The sequence below is a fragment of the Pyrus communis genome, chromosome 16, assembly GCF_963583255.1.
Source record: "Pyrus communis chromosome 16, drPyrComm1.1, whole genome shotgun sequence".
Classification (NCBI taxonomy): domain Eukaryota; kingdom Viridiplantae; phylum Streptophyta; class Magnoliopsida; order Rosales; family Rosaceae; genus Pyrus; species Pyrus communis.
In genome coordinates, this window is record NC_084818.1 from 12,457,054 (window position 1) to 12,478,884 (window position 21,831).

General features: G+C 36.9%; 2 protein-coding genes and 1 pseudogene across 4 annotated transcripts; 1 reads left to right on the forward strand and 2 right to left on the reverse strand.

Moving 5' to 3' along the window:
- The first annotated feature begins 5,056 nt into the window (after positions 1–5,056).
- LOC137720373 (AT-hook motif nuclear-localized protein 9-like) lies at positions 5,057–9,624 on the forward strand. 3 transcript variants are annotated; one of them, XM_068459437.1, is made up of 6 exons: positions 5,057–5,784; positions 6,352–6,761; positions 7,309–7,376; positions 7,971–8,102; positions 8,668–8,829; positions 9,197–9,624. In XM_068459437.1, exons 2-6 carry the CDS (start codon positions 6,359–6,361, stop codon positions 9,425–9,427), a joined length of 996 nt encoding a protein of 331 aa, XP_068315538.1. In that variant the 5' UTR covers positions 5,057–5,784; positions 6,352–6,358; the 3' UTR covers positions 9,428–9,624. The 3 variants fall into 3 exon arrangements, with proteins under 3 accessions (XP_068315538.1, XP_068315537.1, XP_068315536.1); XM_068459436.1 differs by having other exon boundaries at positions 5,058–5,784; positions 6,268–6,761; XM_068459435.1 differs by having other exon boundaries at positions 5,059–5,784; positions 6,231–6,761.
- A 126-nt stretch (positions 9,625–9,750) lies between these two features.
- Positions 9,751–10,742, reverse strand: LOC137720374 (kiwellin-1-like; annotated as a pseudogene).
- Positions 10,743–12,736: 1,994 nt separating this feature from the next.
- On the reverse strand, positions 12,737–13,896 carry LOC137720375 (putative ripening-related protein 1). The gene has a single exon (XM_068459438.1). It carries the CDS (start codon positions 13,422–13,424, stop codon positions 12,858–12,860), a length of 567 nt encoding a protein of 188 aa, XP_068315539.1. The 5' UTR covers positions 13,425–13,896; the 3' UTR covers positions 12,737–12,857.
- Positions 13,897–21,831: the final 7,935 nt, after the last annotated feature.

The window sequence follows — 21,831 nt, forward strand, 5'->3', positions numbered from 1 at the left end:
GTTGTTTTGGTGATCAAGGGGCAAAGCTAGATTGTATCAAATGACCTAGCAAATTATAAATTTCGAAATTGATGATTATTATTGAAAACGACACCCACAACCTTTGGCCCTCCATGATTGGCCAAAATCTTAATTGGAGAGGCCCCAAAACAAATAAAAAATTGTGGTAAAATATTGGAATTTTTCTAAAATTGGAGTTCAAGGTACCTCCACTTTTGGACATGATCCCATGCTGGACCAAAATAAAGAGACCTCCAAAATTCTATATGCAACTTTCCAAAATTTCTCACTCTATTTTATTGGATGCATGAAGCATAGCAAATCTCTCTTCCCACATTATTCTAATTTCCAGATGGAAAATCAAATTCTTGATTTGAACTTCCTGTTTGGTAGACTTGATGAGATTGGACCTTGGAATATGATTGGATTGGCTGAGATGAGTTACATAACTTATGTGTGTGGTTGGGATACATAACCCATAATATTTTTCCTTATTTTGGAGTTGTAGCCAATTTCATCCGTGTTACAATTTTTTTCTCACCAAACATTGGTTGGGCTACAAGTCCAATTTAATTGGAAATAACTCATCCCATCTTGCCCACCAAACAGGTCCTTCGAGTGCCTTTCCTTTTTTTTTTTTTTTTTTTTTTAATCTACAACAAAGGAAGGGGGCCTCTCCCAAATTTAACTCAATTTGTCAATACTTTAATTGTTGGTCGATATTAGTTTATGTTTCTTATTGTTATTGATATCGTTTATTATATCGCACGGTCAACATAGAGAATTAAGTGTGGCCACGGAATTAGTGTGGTCGATATTAGTATTTTAATTCTTTAAAATACTTACACAAATAATTCCTTTTGTTGTATTTGTTTCTTTTAAATTCAGCAAATATGTACAAGTTATTGTTCAACAACTATAGGTTGAGGGTATCTCCACCAACCAACATAATCTTTGCTTTTTACCTCTTAAGGTCATTGTCCTTCTCAAATATGCCTCCTCGCTTTTCAATTGGAAGAATGGATGATGTTCAAGGAAAGTGGCTTATAATTTTTTGAAATTGGACCATCCTATTAATAAAACTAATTCTATATCCCCTATGGAATGAAATGTGAGAGATGACCGAGTGGTTGATATCTTCAGTCTTAAAAACCGGTATAGTTTGAAATGAAGAACTATCGAGCATTCAAATCCATAGCTTAATACAAGCACAAGAATTGTAGCATGTCGGAAAACCAATCTACTTTGGAAAACGATCAATCTTGCTAATCCCTTTCAAAAGGTACTTTTTTTTTTTTTTTTCATAATTCGCAATCCAAATCTTTACTCTTGAACATTTCTTTGGTTGGATATTTAAATGCTACTTTCATGTTTGAGAGGGACATTTTTCTATCCATGTCCACCGCCAAGTTATTGGGGTTGTTCATCGCCTTGCTCGTTATTCTCTTCATGTTGTTAGTTTTTATTCTTGGTTTGAGGAACTTCCTAACTGTATTTTTAATTTGTTATTTGAGGGTTTTGATAGCTAGCATTTTGATGTAATGTTCTCTCCTCTTCAATGAAATTTATCGTTTCTTACAATATAATAAAAAATGCTAATTTCTTAATTGGCTATACGATATTTTAAACTATTCCAACCTACAATAAGAAGAAGCAAATATAAGTGCCAAAGAGCAACCATGCACATTAATCTAACTAATTGGTTTAACCTATGTTTGCAAATAGTACTAAGATACAAATTAACATTATTTATTTATTTATTTATAATAGACGATATTATCTACACTTAGGAGGAGGGGGTGGGCTTGGCCTCACAATGAGCTACCAATAATGTGGTTCAAATTCGCCTTTGACGAGAATCGAACCTAAGACATTTCACTTACAAGTGAAAAGAAATACCACTAAACCATAATACTAAATAACACAAATTAACATTATTAGATTTTAAGAGTGTTGTGTTTGGTGATAAAAGGGAAAAGCTAGATTGTATCAAATGACAAAACAAATTATAAATTTCGAAATTGATGATTATTATTGAAAACGACACCCATAACCTTTGGCCCTCCATAATTGGCCAAAATCTTAATTGGAGAGGCACCAAAACAAATAAAAAATTGTGGTAAAATATTGGAATTTTTCTTAAAAAAATGAAGTTCAATCAACTTCCATTTTTGGACATGATCCCATTCTAGACCAAATAGAGAGACCTCCAAAATTCTATATGCAACTTTCCAAAATCTTACTCACTACATTTTATTGGATGCATGAAGCATTGCAAATCTCTCTTCCAACATTATTCTAATTTCTAGATGGAAAATCAAATCCTTGATTTGAATTTTTTGTTTAGTGGGCTGGATGAAATTGGGCCTTAATTTGATTGAAAATAACCTATCCCGCCTACCAAACGGGCCCTTAAAGTGCATTTCCCATATTTAACTCAATTTGTTAATCCTTTAATTGTTGTTCGATATTAGTTTATGTTGCTTAATGTTATTGATATGGTTTATTATATCGCATGGTCAACATAGAGAATTAGTGTGGATATATCCACGTTAAAGTTAGACAATCACTAATCTTGAAATTTAAGTTGTCATAAAATAAGCAATAACGTGTATCAAGTTTACATTTTTTCATAAAACATATATATAAAGATGGGTACATAGAGATATATATATAGGTGCATTCTTGCTCAGTAATTTTTTTTTTGAACAAACTATATTAATCTACACTAAGAGAGTGAGGGAGTAGGTTAAGCCTCACAATAAGCTATCAATAATGTAGTTCAAATTCGTCTTTGGCGAGTATCGAACCAAATATCTCTTATTTACAAAATGAAGATGAATACCATTAAATCGTAGTAATAACTGGTTTCTTGCTCAGCATTTTACAAACTAACAAAGAAACATAATCCGAAAGTTTAATCGGCTAACCCAAAAGTTAAAACATTAGTGAATAAACCGACAATGTATATGAACTTATGAAGCCTTAACACACACACACACACATATTATGCAGAAACCTTCAAGGCTACACACACACACACATATTATGCAGAAACCTTCAAGGCTTCAACGTACATTAACTTTACAGGAAGGGTCTCCAGCCTGCACTGTCCAACATGTATAGGTTTGTGCCATCAGTAGTCCTGTGTAGATATTTTCTCCTTGGTTGCATGGGCCACCGTCGGGCATGGAAAGTGGTGAGGTGAGAGAGATGAGCCTCACACATGCAAAGTCGCCCTCTACACGTCCGGGACCCAACCCATTTTCTGTGAGGTCACCTTTGTACTTGGTCTTTTAATACGTCTCACGCGCTGGCCCTAAAGATTGGTGATGCATATGATATAAGGTACTAGTTGAGACTTTTAAGATTGGATGAGTTTCACGTCAAAATCATAACTAAATCGATTATACAATATTAAATTTTTTATTTGGTTTGATTTTGACAAAGGTTTTTAAGAAAATCAAACCGAACCAAACTAAATTAATGTTGAATGGTTTTGTTCTAGCGGATTAGGTTTAAACTCAATTATTTCTTCAGTTTCATTTTTTTAGCATTTTAGAGGAATTACAACAATTAAAATATGACGAAATTGTAGTAATTAATGATCTCTTAACTTTAACCCAATTGGAGTAATGGTGCCTCAACTAAAAATTCATGTCTAGTAGTCCCTTAATTCATTAAAACGTGTAGTTATGATCATTTTTGTCAACTCTGTTAGAACTTTCATCAAAATGTCACGTGCTACGCACATGAGGCCGTATCAATGGGCAAACATGGAAAACCAAATGAAAAAAATTATAGCAATGGTCCCTCAACTTTAATCCAATTGGAGCAATTGTCCCTCAACTTTAACCCAATTGTAGCAATGATCCTTCCAACATGAGTCATTTTCATGGAATTCTAACAGAGCGGGTGAAAATAACCATAGATGCACGTTTTGATGAGTTAAGGGACCGATGATCATGAATTTTTAGTTGAAGAACCATTGCTAAAATTAGGTTAAAATTGATGAACCATTGCTACAATTTTCTCTTAAAATATCATTATTTGTTACCTATATTTTCATTTTTAGTACACCAAATTCATGGTACATGTCATTAAAATTCAAAATTTATGGGCAATTTGATAACAATTTTGTTTTCAATTTTTAGTTTTAAATTTTTTTAATTGATAATTGAAAACTTGTTTGATAACTGAAATGTAAATACTGAAAACAAAGGTTATCAATACGCCTCTTAGTAATAAATATAGTTACAACTCAAAAATCAACAACTTCAATATTTCATCAATCATCAGATTCAACATCCTTACCTAGTTATTAGCCAATAAGAAATTACTTGTGTAAAGAAATACATATAAATAATAATAAGGAATTGATTTTCAAACACCGTTTTTCGTCACGCCTATCTTTATTTGTGGTTATTAAACTAAAACAATGAGCATGATTAAACCAAGATGTATAAAATCATTTTTTTTATACTAATATGTTAGTGGTCGCTCTGATTCGATTTAGGTCAGTTTTTACTTTTCACAAATGAATTCATTACGATTCTACATAATTTTAAACCGTAACCCTTTTTTTGGTTAAAACAAAACCAAAATAAACACAATTTACTCAAAAACTAAGTTACGTGTAATATTTTCATGTATAGAAATTTTTACATGCCACCGTCATTTATCATTAAATTCTGGTCAATGTTATACAAAACTTCATATTATATGAAAGAAAAATGAAAACTACACACCTCCTTGTATACCTCCTTTAATTTTTGCCATCCAGTTGAAGTATGCAAGGAGAGAAAAATGTTAATGTGATTAGCATTTCTCTATATTCCGTAGTCACATTTATCCCCCACACACTAACTTGCGCGTTGGATAGACTTCCTCACAAACCCAACCTCAAAACCCAACCTCAAGGAGTTCATACATATCCAAAATTAAAGAAAATCCCAGGAAAATAATAAATAATAAATCGGTATTATCCAAAGAAGAAGTGCTTTTTCTGTCAAGTTTTTGTTTGCTTCTCAAACGCTATCCCATGAATAGTCCAACAAGGGAAAGGAAGCAAAAGCAAAGCAAAGGATCATCACCCACTTCCACTTGTGCCACACACACAGGAGAGTAGTGCTTTTGAACAGAGAAAGATAAACAGCTTTTCTCAGAGGAAGAGGGAGAGGAGGAGAGAGAGTGAACTACATCCTAGAGAAGTGCATTCAGATAAGGACTTGTGCTAGACCCAGTAGTAAATACCGCTCTCTCTCTCACACTCACCAAATGACCTCCTTCCTGCATTTCCCAAAAAAACAGTTCGACCTTTAATGCCCCTTCAAAAATCTCTCTCTCTATCTCTTTCTCCCCTACACAATTCAAACTTCTTCAACAAAATCTGACCTCTCAACCTCTTTGAAAAAAATGCCACTTTGACTCTCTCTCTCTCTCTCTCTCTCTCTCTCTCTCTGTCTTTTTGACTTGGGTTATCTTTTCTTTTGCATTCTCACACTTTGTGGTGCCAAAACGAAAACTGGGTTTGTGCTTAAACACTGGCATTGACTCAAAGTTGTGGCCTTTTTAAAATATAAGTTTCTGAAGAGTGGTTTTTGGAATTATTGGAGTTTGAAAGATTAGAGCTTTGGATTGGATGCATATGGTTATGGGGTTGCCTTTGAAGACGCTTGGTGTCTAAGGCTTTATAATGAGTTGGTGACAGTGGACCTGTTTCCTTCCAGTCTCTCTTGCTCTTTCCCTTAAGCATGAAGCCTTTTTGTTGTTTCCCTTGGTTTGGTAAGCTGTAAAAGTAGCTTCCATCTTTGTCTTTTCTCAAACTTAATTATTATTTGCCTTTGAATTCTGAACTTTCTTTTCTCTCTTGCTTTCTTGGTTGCTTTAAGTTTTGTGACTTTTGCTCTAATTCTAGTTGCAATTTTATATAAATATCATAGCTTTTGTTTTGTTAATGAAATTCTAGGAAGTTGGTTTTCCTCCTCTTTTGTTATAGTTTTTAATTCCAAATCTAGTTTTTAGATGCTTCATCTGTGAAATTCGATACCAATTTAATGGTTTTGTTATGCTCAAATCCTGAAAAGATGTAAAATGTTGCATTTTTTGTAATCAATGTATATCTTGTAGTAATTTCAGTATTAGTATTCTGCATTTTCGATACCTTGAAGAAACATTGTCTAGTATGTGCAAATTGGGTTCACATTCTGCTGAATTTTGTGTTTCTGTAGAGCTTGTCCTAGTACTGAATAGTGAGTATTAGAGCAGGAGGGGGCATTTTGCATTGAGTTGCAAAGTTGGGGCTTCGAAATTGCCTTTGAAAGATAACCGAAATAAATGCATGGATCGTAGGGACCCTATGGCATTGTCGGGGTCAGCCTCTTACTTTACGTCTAGAGGAATAACTGGGTCTGGAACACTGTCTGGATTACATGGATCGCCAGGCATTCATCCCTTATCTAATCCAAATATGGCATTTCAATCTAATATTGGAGGAACTAACATTGAGTCAACATTGCCGGTAGAGCCTTCTTCAGCTATTTCATACCATGGTGTCAATGTGGGTGCACCAACTGTGGCGCCACCAGGCGAATCTTTGAAAAGGAAAAGAGGAAGGCCTCGAAAATATGGACCTGATGGGACTGTTTCATTGGCATTGTCTCCTGCAACATCTGCTAATCCTGGTACGGTATCATCAAGCCCAAAACGAGGTAGAGGGCGGCCACCAGGGTCTGGGAAGAAGCAACAATTAGCATCTCTTGGTAAATTTTATTTTCTGTATTGCCATATCTTGTTGAAGAAATTATTTGTTTTATGTTGTTGATTCGTTTAAGTGAAAACAAACCTCAGAAACGTTTGTTGAGTTAGAGTAGCCTAAATATTGTAATGCATCTTTTTACATTGTCACACAATCTGCTTTTAAAAGTTCATAATCTATGACTATATGGGATTAGTTGCGTTCTGAAATCCTTGCCTATAACTTGAATGCTTCATGATTGTATCAGAAGTAAATATACTGACGTTCCCACTACTTTCATGTAAACTGTCACGAAACTATTGCAACATATAGCAGACATGATGATTCTAATGGCGAAACAGAATTTTGGTAATTTTTTATGCATTTGGTACATACGCAAGGGCATTAAAAATGTGGAATTATACCGGCTGTTTAAACATAAATGTAGCAAAGCAGCCACATTTTTAATAAATTGATTCGTATTACATAGATGGTTTAAATATATCTTCTTGCCCTGCATTGGAACTTTTTGTTATGAGAATGATGTTGCAAATGGTTGATTGTTTTGCTAGGCGGATTGCTGTCTGGTTCGGCTGGGATAGGTTTTACTCCACATATTATCAGCATTGCAGTGGGAGAAGTATGCCATATTATCTCACCAAACATATATATATTTATTCACATATGCATGAATCTTCAATTCTTTTTCCATTAAGAGTACGGTTAGCAAGATGTGGTGTCATGGATTCTGATTAGGTCTGCAACCGAATTGAGTGGTCCTGAATCCCGAGCTTGATGAGGCCTGATTCATTAGTCGTGTGCCGGCTTAATTATGTAGATATAATACCTCTAGATTATTACGTATAAGTAATTGTGTAGATGGATAGATATTACACATAATAATTTTCTAAAGGAGTAGTATTTACCCAAATTAGCCATACTTGCGAGTCTGCCTGAGTTTGGTAGGTTCAGAGTAGCCATTTTTATGTGGTTGGCTTCAATGTAGCCTATGACAAGCAGTTTCAAAAGAGTTCTGAACTGCCAAAGTACCATGACGATCATTGCTTGTACGAAATTAATGCTAAATCTGATGGGAAAAAGTGATAAACATTAAGGTTCATCATTTTCGCTGGTGTGATTGTTATTTTTTTATTACTACTATCAATTGAATTCTTGCATTACTCAAATGAGAGAAGTTCCGTTAGGCCTTGAATCCTTTTATCTTTTCTTGCAGGACGTTGCAACAAAAATAATGGCGTTTTCACAGCAAGGGCCAAGAGCTGTGTGCGTCTTGTCAGCTAATGGTGCCGTCTCTACTGTGACACTTCGTCAGCCCTCAACTTCTGGGGGTACAGTCACATATGAGGTATGAACACTTTATGATATGCCAATTCTTGTAAAGTTATGAGCTGTCTAGTAGATGAGTAATAAGACTTTTGATCTTTCTGAAGGTTCTAGAGTCACTAAGGTTTAAATGTTCTTGTATATTTGGAGTGAGTAATGTTTATAGCTATGAGGAATGAGATTATGCCTGAAAAGTGAAAACTGAGCCCAGTTAGTATCGACGACTTCGGAGCCATCTCATGAACGGTGGGTTGATGCTTGCCGTTTATCTGAGGCAAATGCGAAGGGCATTCTTATATATGTTAGCCATCGTAAAATTCAGCTTAGAAAATATAGGTTGCAGAAAAAATCAACATGTGTTGTGTTTGTGGTAATTTTTGTCCAGAAATTCTACAGAGACTTTTGTGTGCTAGTGTGCATAACATACACAGCGTGACACACATTTTATGCATGTTGCTCTACATATTATCCTTCTGTTTTCTTTTTAGTTAAAATGTTTGATTGTTCTTTCTTCTTTGAAACTTCTTTTTTCTTTTTTACTGATAATAATAAACAGTTTCTTTTCTTGTGGATTGCGACTTCTTTAGGGACGGTTTGAGATTATATGTCTCTCAGGTTCTTACTTGCTCACTGAAATTGGTAGCTCCCGAAACCGAAGTGGCGGTCTGAGCGTCTCCCTTGCTAGTCCTGATGGTCGTGTCATTGGTGGTGGAGTAGGAGGGATGCTTATTGCAGCAACCCCTGTTCAGGTAGTAACTTGTTCATTGCTTTAGCTTTCGGTTCTTGTGTTTGCTCAGTAAATCTTTTTCATCCCTATCAATTGGTAGTTAATATTTTCAACGGGAAAAGAATTTTATGGGGTTAGTGCTGCTTTCTTTACAAGTATTGTTACTATGACCGTAAATGGTCTTCAGATAGAGTAGTGACTTCACCAGAACAGAAACATGCCAGCATAATTTTTAGCTATTACTACTGCCACAGAAAACATCACGTTGGTTGTCTGAACGATAGGAGTAGACATAAGTAGACGAGAAAATGTCTTATAGGAGTTACCATTTTTCTTCCTTCGCCTCCCTTGTTAAATTTGAGGCTGAAACACATGGTGGATGATTCCAGGTGATATTAGGTAGCTTCACATGGGGTGGTTTGAAGACAAAGAACAAGAAAAAGGAAGCCGTAGAAGGTGTCACAGACTTGGAACATGACACAGTTGACAATTCAGTTGCACTAAACAGCATTCAACCAGATCAAAGTCTTAGCCAAGGTGCTTCATTGGCCGCATGGCAGGCATCACAGCCACTGGATATGCATAACAGTCATGTTGGCATTGATTTGATGCGAGGGTAACTATTTCGTTTACATGGCCATTGTGTGTAAATTTCAGTTTCATTGCTAGTTACATTTATTTTTCTTTGAAGCATTGATGACGGAAAACAGAAGCCAGATGATTGTGGGCTTCGATGATTCTAACTTCATTTATCCATGATAGACATTGGGAATGTACTATATTTATTTAGTTTAATCAAAATTTAGTTTGAAATTGAGCATTCATGATTTCAATTTACCCATTCATAGTTTCGATTATTTCAATTCACTTTCATCTGTAGGTATAGTAACTTTTATTCTTTGACGACATAAAAACAAGATTCAGATTGAAGTTTCTTTCCTTCATTGGCATACGTGCTTGTAAATTAGGATCACACATTCTTGATCAACAGAGTGTTTATGTTTCACGTAGTGAAGGAACGTCTACATTGATCTACGTTGATCTTCTCATTTCCTTAACTAAAGTTTACTTTTCTGATTCAATCAGGATGAATAATGATTAAATTTCTCGTGTTTGACATGTTACGTTGATAGACCTTCCTCTTCTATGTTGTTTTCATTCCCTCTATTCACCTTTCTACCTTTTCATGTGTTTTCTAAAATTTTGGCCACCGACGGAGAAAAGATGAAAACCACTTTTTCCCAACATTGGTTATGCTTTGCCGATCTAAGCAAACAGACAGTAACAGGTTGAAAAACAGAAACATGTGCACCACATATATAAGACAGAACAGAAGAAATAGATTAGAACAAATGAACCAAGGTAGACAGATACAAAAAGTAACTAAGCATCGGAGTCTCGGACAATGTGATATTTAAGCCACCCTATTGTTTCTGAGCAACGCCCAATGCTTTCCAAACACGGTGGTTGGTAGTCATGATCGACGTCAGATATCCCTTGGTCGAGTTGCACTAATCCACCACCATCGCCACCACACTGCGCTCGTTACCACTAATGGTGATGTTGTGAAGGCACCTTCCTCCATGGTTGTACCATCCAGTCGACAATGCAACAACTGGTGTGTTATCATTGTGGTACTTGTTGTCACATTCTGATGGACCGCCTCCATCACCATTTTTCTCGAAACTGTTAAAGAGTGAGGTAGGCCTTGGTGCTGCCGGACAGTGGTGGTGAACATGTGTAGGTTGTGTACATTTTACCGGCCTTAAAGCAATCAGAGTCATTCTCCTGGTTGCATTAATGTCCAGGAGGGGCCTTCCTTCCTCTAATTCTGCCGCTTGGACGACATTGTTGAGCTTCAGTGAGCAAGCAAATCGCTGAAAGGAGAACGACCAGTAGAATAATGGACCCTTTTGAGAGAATCGCTAACTTCATTTTCTTTCTGTTTCTCTCTCTCTCTAGAGTTGTTGTGTGGGATATGGTTGATGCATAACAGCGTTTGAGGGTAGCATATATAGCAATTCCCTATTACCAAAATAACAATCAAACTTCAACATATGATTTGCTATGCTGTTATGTATTAGACTCCATAAACGTAACGGAATCATTTTAAGCATCAAAATCTTAATTAATTAGAGCTAAAACAAATCTTTGAACCCATTTACTGCTATGACTATAATAGTGTCCTATATGGTTACTGAGAATTTTATATAATTATCAGTAACGAAATCTTGTTTAATTGTTTGGACTATTCTTCACATAATAATGACTGTTAATATGGTTCCGAACAATATTATAGTAAGAGTTGGTATTGTCTGGTAGTGATTGTCACACTCCCATTTTCTTTTTCTGCAATCCTTGTTTTAGTCAGTCCACTCTCTTTGATTTATTCAATCCAAAAATTAGAAAAAAAAGGGGAAGAGTACACTGTGAGAAAAGGGGAACGCAAGATCACTTCACGTATTTACGAAGAGAAATGAAGATTACAATCTTAGTTGTATGTTCAGGTTTGCGATTGTTCAGAGGATGAAGCTCCAGTTTTTGCAAGGCTTCATGAACTGTCAAACATAATTTGCTGAAAACCTCACTTTTAGGGCATAAAACCAAGTTATTCGTGTACAATCATCCACAAAAGCTACAAACCATTGAACGGCAGAAAAAGTAGAAATCGGGGATGGCCCTCAAACATCGGAATCTATTAATCCAAAAGGAGCAGTATTAGAACTCAAAGGATAAGACACACGGTGACTCTTGGCTAAAATGAAAATATCAAACTTGAAATCAGAATCAGAACAACCAACAAATAAATTTGGTAGCAAATGTTTCAAAGAACTAAAAGATGGATGACTCAAACGAGGATGCCACAACTACACTGTCTCCTCTTGTTATTAGCTGCCCCTTGGGTCAAGTTCACCTGACCCGTACTGACATCATCCACAAAATATAAATCTCTCCACTTTTTACCACAACTAATGATCTCCTTTGTGAGAATATCCTAGACAAGACAAAAGGAGACCTCAATTTATATTTCCATGAGGCAACAATTAAAGTATTGGGTAAAGAGAGAGTAGAAGAAAGATGAACAGTGCTATCGCCAACGACAAGAGAGGCTTCACCATTAGCATTAGTTATGCTGTAGTTTCACCAACAAAATCATTAGGGTCATTAGTCGTATGAACCGTAGCACCCGAGTTGGTAATCTGAGGAGTGGCCAAACCTTTTATTAGCCCTTGTAAGATTTCTCCTTTCATGTGAAACTCTTTTAACATTACATTCTCACACACTCCCCATGGTGGACTTTCATGCTTAACATGTGGACAACACGAATTGACGTGGAACACGTGTGGCTGTTGGGCTTCACACGTGAACCAACCTACTTTGATACCATACAGAAAGTTGAGGTTCCATCGTAAAACTAATTGACAATATATGAAGCAGCTCAACTTACTTATAAGCCCATGCAAGGTTCCTCCATCCATCAATATGAGATTCATTTTCAACATGTCCCCTCACATGTGGTGAATTTTCAAGCCGAACATGTGGACAACACAATGGGGTGTCGTGGAACGCGTATGACTGTTTGGCTTCACATATAGGATAACCTGCTCTGATACTATGAAAAAATTGGGGTTCCACCATAAAACCAATTGGCATTATGGGGAGTACCCCAACTTCTTATAAGTTCTTGCAAGGTTTCTCTTTTCACCAAAGTGAGACTCTTTTGCTTTCACTTTCTCCATTTTTTTTAAACTTGTTGTAATGAGAAGGCAAGTATGCCTTGACATGAAAGAAAGAAAAGCCAAAAAGAACAGCTGCTTGAAGGTATGAGATAAGACCTAGATAACGAGCTAAAACAAAACAGAAGTCGAGTGATATATATATATGATTATGTAATATTACTTTATAATTTACAGTAGACAAAGTATAAGAAAAACAAGTTTAAATATATTGACTACTTAAATAGTATAGTACTTGTAACATATTATAGAACACAATCCACAACGACCATACACGCAAAGCAACAAGCAAGACGGAAAGTAATTAATGTAACTAAGCTTCAGACCAAGTGATATCTAGGCCACCCCATTGGTCTTCAGGCACACCCAGGGCTTTCCAAACAGCTTTTGAGGCATCAACAATGTTGTTAGGACAAGGAGGCTGGTAATCATGATCTGCATCACATCCCTCAGTAGAGTCACATTCATCCACCACCATGGCCAACACGCTACGTCCGTTACCATTAATTCTGATTTGTTTATGGCACCTATCTCCGTTGCTATACCATCCGGTGGACAGTGCCACAACTGGTGTGTTGTCATTGTGGTATTGGTTGTCACATTCTGATGGACCGCCACCATCTCCACCTTTCTCGAAACTGTTAAGGGTGAGGGTGGCCTTGGTGCTCCCAGACAATGGCGGTGAACATGTGTAGGTTGGGTACATTTTACCCGGCTTACAACAATCAGAATCATTTTCCTGGTTGCATTGTCCAGGAGGGGCCTTCCTTCCTCTGATTTTGCCGCTTGGACGACATTGTTGAGCTTCAGCGACCAAGCATATTGCCGAAAGAAGAATTACTAATAGGACAATGGACTCTTTCGATATGAAACTCTTCATTTTCTCTGTTTCTCTCTCTCTCTCTAGTTGTGCTCTTGTGGTGGATATGCTTAGTTCGATGGATATAAGAAATTGTGGGTGGGTATAAATAGGAACTTCCAAACCATATTATCTTTGGATGTTTGCGGAATATTGACAAAATTAAATTCTTATACTGAAGAAAACTAATTAGTTTCTTTGCAACTTGGTTTTGCCAGGACGCAACACTTTTCAAATTCAATATAGTATATTATATATACACACTCCATCAACATAACGGCAACGTAAAAATAATTTTGGAGGAACATACTGCTTAAGTATTCAAAGTTTCCAATTCCTGTTTAATTATGTGCATTTTCTAAAAATAAAAGTTTTAGGGTTAAATTTCAGAATTCTTTCTCACAAGTCACATGCACTAGGAATACTTTAATTCTTCTTGGAGGAGAATGTAGGAAACAAATCCGAAACAAGGCTCTAGTCCACAAGACAGGAAACTAACTTAGAAACTAACAAAATTTTTTTTAACTGGAATAGAAAAATAAAAAAAAATTTCAACTAGAAAATTGGAAATTTGAAACCGGCACGTAGCATTTTTAACTTGGCGCGTTTGTTTCTAAAGGAGGTTGGGGTTCGACAATAAAATCATTTGGCAATGGGGAGTAAGTCCATTACTTTATAAGCACATGTGGCTAGGGCTGGGCATGGGCCTGACTGGAGCGAGTATACCATATTTTAAAACAGGAATCGACCTAACCTGGCCTGTTTGAAAACTGGTTTTTTTTTTTTTTTTTTTTTTTTTTTTTTTTTTTTCTGGCACAGATTGAAACTTCCTCGCCGCCGGTCCTATCCCTCTGACCTCCAGCTCGACCAATAGCTCTACTTCAATGGCTTCAGTGGTGTCTCCAATAGCAGCAACCTGAGCTTAAACGTTGTCGCATCAATCGAGCCCAACGACATGCTAAAGCTCGCAAACAAACATTCTCAGAGTCCTCGGCCTGAGTAAATTGATCTTCCATTTCAATTGACTGAGCAGAAGTTCTCAAATTCCACAACTTTCTCCCAAATCACAAAAACACAAACAATCAGAAGATCAAAACTGAGAAAGGAGATCTTGGGAGAGAGAAAAACACAAACAATCAGAAGTACAAAAACACAAACTTTCTCGTATCCATAAAGGCCGTATCGCTCCGAGGAGATCTTGGGATCATCCGCGAGCTTGAATCGAGCTCGAAGCCTCGAAACTAGAGGGACTTAAAGAACAAGGAGTTTACTGGCAAGGAGTGGGCCAGATATTGGAGGGTTAGGGTTAGGAAGGCGAGGACACCGACGAGCTTCGACATGGTTGGTTGGGTTTGGGGAGGGACTCCAGTGACAGTTGAGTTCGAGGAGACCTAGGAGAGGAGGATGGGTGGTGCCGTCGTGTGGGTAGAATCGTGGAAGGGAGGATCGGTGGTGCCGTCGTGTTGGTTGCGACGACAGAGGAGAAGATGACTGAGAGTTAGAGTCGAGGGACGGACAACGTGGAGTGGACTCGGGAGGAAGGATGATTAGGGTAGAAACCAATGGTTGAGATTGGATGATAGTTTATCATTCAATCTCATCCATCCATTGTAATTATAAACGGGCTGGTTCGGGTACCCGTTTTTCTACACTTTAGGAACTGGCCCAAACCTAAAATTTCAAAGGCCCGCCCCGCCCCGCCCCGTCCGGCCTCGTTTCTCTTTTTAAAAATTAGAAACTGGCCCGTACCTGCCCCGAACCGTAATTACACGCCCCGACCTGCGGTTCCTATACCCGTTTACCCACCCCTACATGTACCATCCCTTCTTTCCCTTGATGTGGGATTCATACTCCCAAATGCCCCGTCATGTGCATGTGGTGATTTTTAAAGGCAAATAAGCGGACAACACAAATTTAGATAACATGGAGCACGTGTGGCCGTCGAGCTATAATTTTTTTTTTTTTTTTTTGCGATTTATAATAAACCATAGTTTTGGGTATATTGTAGGAAAAAAAATGAACTTCTATTAATATTGAACTTGTAGTAATTTGATCATGGTAAATTACAAAAATGAAGGAAATAATAGAACTCAACAACTCATGACTGTAATTAAACCATATATGAAACATATGTTAAGATAAACAAGATGATCACTGACTTATGTTAATCAGAATGACTCTTACAATTAACCACAAACTTAATAGTTAAACTCAAGAAAACAATAAACTTGAAATTTTGTATAAGCACTTCAAAATTACAAACTGACCAAGACAATTGCTGGCATTGTAAACTAGGGAACTTCATTAGAGAGCTTTAATGGTACTAGGCTACCAGCATTGCTCCCACATTTGATCTCATTTAATACATTTCTATATCTTTTACTGTGACATCCCACATTGCCTAGAGGAGGGATCCTTATATGTATATTCTCATCCCTATCTAGCACGAGGCCTTTTAGGAGCTCACTGGCTTCGGGTTCCGTAGGAACTCCGAAGTTAAGCGAGAAGGAGGCTAGAGCAATCCCATGATGGGTGACCCACTAGGAAGTTGCTCGTGAGTTCCCAAAAACAAAACCGTGAGGGAATGGTAAGCCCAAAGCGGACAATATCGTGCTACGGTGGTGGAGCGGGCCAGGGAAGTGATCCGCCCCGGGCCGGGATGTGACAATTTGGTATCAGAGTCTAACCCTGGTCGCGTGTGTGCCGACGAGAACGTCGGGCCCCTAAGGGGGTGGATTGTGACATCCCACATCGCCCAGAGGAGTGATCCTTATATGTATATTCCCATCCCTATCTAGCATGAGGCCTTTTGGGAGCTCACTGGCTTTGGGTTTCGTAGGAACTCCGAAGTTAAGCGAGAAGGAGGCTAGAGCAATCCCATGATGGGTGACCCATTGGGAAGTTGCTCGTGAGTTCCCAAAAACAAAACCGTGAGGGAATGGTAAGCCCAAAGCAGACAATATTGTGCTACGGTGGTGAAGCGGGCCCGGGAAGTGATACGCCCCGGGCCGGGATGTGACATTTACTGCTTCTGCATTACCAAACCTTTCGTGAAAATCATGAAATAACAAAAAATGCATAATGTACATATCTGTAACGATGTTTGAAGCTACACCAAAGCATAAATATGAATCATTAATATGAGTAAGGATATCATACCTCACTCCCACATTCAAACGTGATCAAGGCATGATAGCAAACCCTTGCTTGTGACATGTCTTTGGAAGGCTGTAACATGTAGGGCTTTTGTCAAAGGGTCTGCTATCATATTGAAAGTACCAAGATGTTCTATTTCAATGACCTTTTGTTTGGGTGGATATTTAATATTGGGCTCAATGCAATAGAGTCCAGGCATGCAAAGGTCTTTTTGTGATTGGGCTGGAAGAGCCGGTGGCCTAGGAAGGATTTAAATATCATTATTGGCAACTAAATAGGCAGCAAGCCTATGATGAAAGTGACAGGGTATATATGGAAGCTCACCCTCAACAAAAGTACTTTTCTATGAAATAAGTAGGTAAATAACAAAAGTAGGTGATGACTCACCGTGCTCTATAAGCCACCACCAAAAGGGAAAACTTGGACACTTAGGCTAATGGAGGCTATAAAAGTAGCAAGGGATGCAAGCAGAGAAATCCTTCAACACACTCAAATCAGAACTCAACAACAAAACCTAGTTTGTTCACCCCTTACCTTTTTCAATTGCAGATCCACCATAGAAAGCTCTCTTTTGTCAGTTTTTAGAAGCTCTTGTTGGGTTTTATGGCTCAAAATTAGGATGATGCAAAAAATTAGGTTTGTGTTACCTAGTTGGTTTTGGTGTCTTATTTGGGTTTGGATTTTGACTTCTTAGTTAGTTTCCTTGGTGGAGAGATTTTGTTAATTACCTATTTGATTAGGATTTGGATTTACTTCCTATTAGGATTCTTATTGTAACCTAAGTCCTATGCACTATAAATAGAACCTTAGGGTTAGTGTATTTTGTGTGGCTCATTTGTGTGGCAATTTGGTGGGAGTCAATTTGTGAGTTTGTGAGTTAGAGAGCAATTTGGGAGAATCTGCTTCGTTAGTTTTGGGTTCTCTACTCATTTGGTTTAGGGTTTGTAATTTGTGGGATTTGGGTTGTGAGAGTTTAAACACTCTTTTATAATCTTCGTTTGTTTAGTGAAATTCACTCGTCGTGCTTCACCTGTGGACGTAGGCTTTACACCAAACCACATAAATCTCTTGTGTTAGTTTGAGATTGTTTGTTTTAGCTTTCACCTACGACATTGGTATTGGTACTTTGTTAGAATTCGCTTCCGTTTGCGCATAAAAATTCGACAACAATGAAAAGTTCGACGGCAATTGCTATTTGGAAATTGAAGATGCATGCTTTGTTAGTTCAACAAGGGATTTTGAAAACGCTAAAAGGTGTGAAGGCTTTGCCAAACTCGTGGATTGATGAGGAAAAAAAAGACGTTATAGAGTAAGCACTTGAAGCAATCCTGCTGACTTTATCTAATGAAGTCTTGCATGAAGTTGGTAACATCAAATATGCACCGGAGTTGTGGCTCAAATTGGAGAGCTTGTGTATGGCCAAATCCCTTGCTAAACGGTAGTATTTGAAGAAAATTTTACATACTCTTCGTATGGATGAAGGTACGTCAATTCATAAGCATGTTGATGAATTCAATAAACTTACGATGGATTTGAAAAGTGTGGACAACCAATTTAGCGATGAGGATTATGCGATAACTTTGTTGTGTTCTTTATCTCCTTCGTATGAACACTTTGTCGATACCATGCTATTTGGTAGAGAAAGTCTTAGTTTGGAAGATGTAAAGCCGCTTCTAAAAAGCTAAAGAATAAAGTGTCTGACACACAAGATCGAGCTTTGGTAGTTCAAGGAAGGAATAAGGAATGGACAAACTTGGAAAGAACACTTGTAGCTACTATTATAAGGAGGGTTATTGGAAAGTAGCTTGCCCTAAACTCAAGGGCAAAAATAAGCCGTTTGATAAGTGTTTTGCTAGTGTTAGTACTCAAGCTCTTTGGGTGGACTGCAATTCGCACTTTTTTTTCATATGTTCAAGCTTTTGCTTGGATTTTGTTTTGTATTTGTTAGTTTCCGTAATAGAATTTGTTGGAGAAGGCGTTGGAGGAAATTTCAAGTTTGAAGACTTTTGAATTTTTTGAGTATAGGTGGAGATTAGTTTCGAAAGAATTTGGTGCACGTTTGCATTTGTATTTTGGTATCCCAAATTTGAAGTTTGTATTTGATTTGGAAGTTTGCTAATTTCTCACCTAGGTGGAGATTGTTGGGTTTTATGACTCAAAATTAGGATGATGCAAAAACTTAGGTTTGTGTTACCTATTTGGTTTCAGTGTCCTATTTGGGTTTGGATTTTGACTTCTTAGTTCGTTTCCTTGGTGGAGAGATTTTGTTAATTAGCTATTTGATTAGGATTTGGATTTACTGCCTATTAGGATTCTTATTGTAACCTAAGTCCTATGCACTATAAATAGGACCTTAGGGTTAGTGTATTTTGTGTGGCTTATTCGTGTGGCAATTTGGTGAGAGTCAATTTATGAGTTTGTGAGTTAGAGAGCAATTTGGGATAATCTTCTCCGTTAGTTTTGGGTTCTCTACTCATTTGGTTTAGGGTTTGTATTAGTTTTGGTTCTCTACTTGTTTGGTTTAGGGGTTGTAATTTGTGGAATTTGGGTTGTGAGAGTTTAAAAACTCTTTTGTAATCTTCGTTTGTTTAGTGAAAATTCATCGCCATGCTTTGCCCATAGATGTAGGCTTTATGCCGAACCACATAAATCTCTTGTGTTAGTTTGAGATTGTTTGTATTAGCTTTCGGCTACGACGTTGATATTGATACTTTGTTAGAATTAGCTTCCGTTTGTGCATAAAAGTACAACAGCTCTGCTACCTTTCCTTTTGTTGTAGTATTGAATCCCTCTAGTAAACCTTGTTTATATTTCATTTTCCAAGACTATTGTCTTTGTAAATATAAGAAGAAGTGGCTGCAAGAAGACGAACCTTGCTTGACAAGGTTGTAATCTTGCCCAAGTCTCCTTTATTTGTCTTTATATAAAGTAGATTTGTCATTTATGCATCTTTAATTAGATCTATATCTTTTTCAACTACTTTCGTTCAAGTTTTGTCCATCATTAATCTTGCCAAACTAACCACTCTTGTTTCCTTATTGTTAGCTCAAACTGATAACTAAGGAACTAACCTGAATGACCTTGAATTCCTTTATAAACGAACATATGGTATTATAAATAAAAGTCCTTGATCAAAAGGCAAGAAAAGAATTTAGTATAGACTTAACCCATATGTGAACAATCCTTATGAACTAAAGAGTTTAAGTGATTTGTGGCGCAAGTAAACAATTAATTTAATAACCAAGAAGACAATATGTTCAATAAAGAGAATAGTGGCACACTCAGACTTATATTAGTTTTGATTGTGAGCCTCAAGGCCTAACAAAGACCCACAAAGGCACCATTCAAACTAATGACAAACGTAAATTGCAGAAAATCAAGCAACTTTGCCCGATAGGTAAGACAAGGGGAGTTATGCAAGGGTCAATCTAGCCCGAACACCTTCTCTTTAACTTTGTCTTGAACTTCAAACTAATGACAAACATAAATTGCAGAAAATCAAGCAACTTTGCCCGATAGGTAAGACAAGGGGAGTTATGCAAGGGTCAATCTAGCCCGAACACCTTCTCTTTAACTTTGTCTTGAACTTTCAGATATTTGATGTCCATTAGCCTCGATGCTTCTGATCTTCTTTAGGTACCTTAGAACATTCTTTCCTGCATTCCAATATGCCCCACCAGGATTCTATTGAAATCTCTTAAGGACACTCAATGCAAAAGCCATGTCTAATCTAAGGCAAACCAATGGCTCCTCTTGATCTATTCCTTACAATTTCCAAGCCTAAGACAAAGTTTGCTTCACCCAAATCCTTCATGTCAAAATTGTTGGGCAACATGCTTTGGTTTCATTCAATAATTGGACATTTGAACTTGCAAAAAGTATGTCATCAACATATAGTACCTTGAAAATGAGACCTGATTTTACCATCTTCAAATAGATGTAGTTATCAATTTTATTCTCAATGAAGCCAAATGAAATCATTATTTGATCAAATGTCTTGTACCACTGTCTAGAAGCCTTCTTAAGTCCATTTATAAACTTGTTGAGTTTACATACAAAACTTTTCTTACCCCTTTCAGTGAATCCTTGTGGTTGTTTCATGTAAACGGTTTCATCAAGACTGCCATTTAAAAAGGCAGTTTTGCCCTCCACTTGATGCAATTCAAGATTAAAATGAGCTACAAGTGCAATGATGATTCTGAAAGAGTCATTGATTGATACTGGAGAAAAAGTTTTTGTGTAAGCCAAACCCTAATTCTATGTGAAACCTTTGGCCACTAATTTGGCTTCATGTCTCTCAATATTTTCCACTAGAGTCTCGTTTGGTTTTGTAAACCCATTTGTTCCGTATAGGCTTCATGTCTTCCATTTGTTCAAAAACACAACTATTTCTTGAATGGGAGTATAGAGATCCAGAATCTTCAATGAACTTTGCATTGTTTCTCTTGGCCAACCCAGTGTGGGAATTAGGGCATAGACGATTGTGGGAAATCTCAATGGAAAGAATGGTGAGATTGGTGAAAATACGGGTGTTACCAAGTCTAAATTTCAATGATTTTGAAAACTGTGTTGACTGTTTTAGGGGAAAACAGTTACTCCTGTTAAAAAAAGACCAGTTCAACTAGAACTATTGATCTTTTAGAGTTAATCCATACGAAGATGCAATGTTGAATTCCAGCATACCTAGATGCATCTCATTTTGTTGTTTCCATGTCCTAAAATTATTCCTATTCAACTTCTCAATGTTCATGAGATTGAGCATGTTAAAACTTGTGAGACGTGATTTGATTCGAAGATTCATGAGTTTTGACAAAGAAAAGAAACTAAACATTCTTTGTCACTCAAAAACTATAGAACCAGTCACACTTTTGAGCAAGAAACTGTCTATATATTCATAATTTATGAATCTCAAGTTGTGCATAGCCAAGCATAAACACCATGACTAGAAGGATTACACATACTGCAAGTTTCATGACTCACTATACATTAATTTATAGCCAATAAAATTTTACATATTATTCTAAAGATTGATCAACATTGAATCAATTTTGTAAAAATAAAATTTTACTAAACTGCCTAAGTGATTAAACAAATAATATATTTGTAATATGACAGCAAATGAAATCTGATAAACCAAATGAATTACTGTTGAATATTTAAAGAATATATTTATTATTTCCGTTGGCAGAGAAGTTGGGTTTTGCCCAACAATTACTTCTCTTCAAATTAAAGCATTGCATCCTTTCTATTCTGGCTAAAAGACATGATCCAT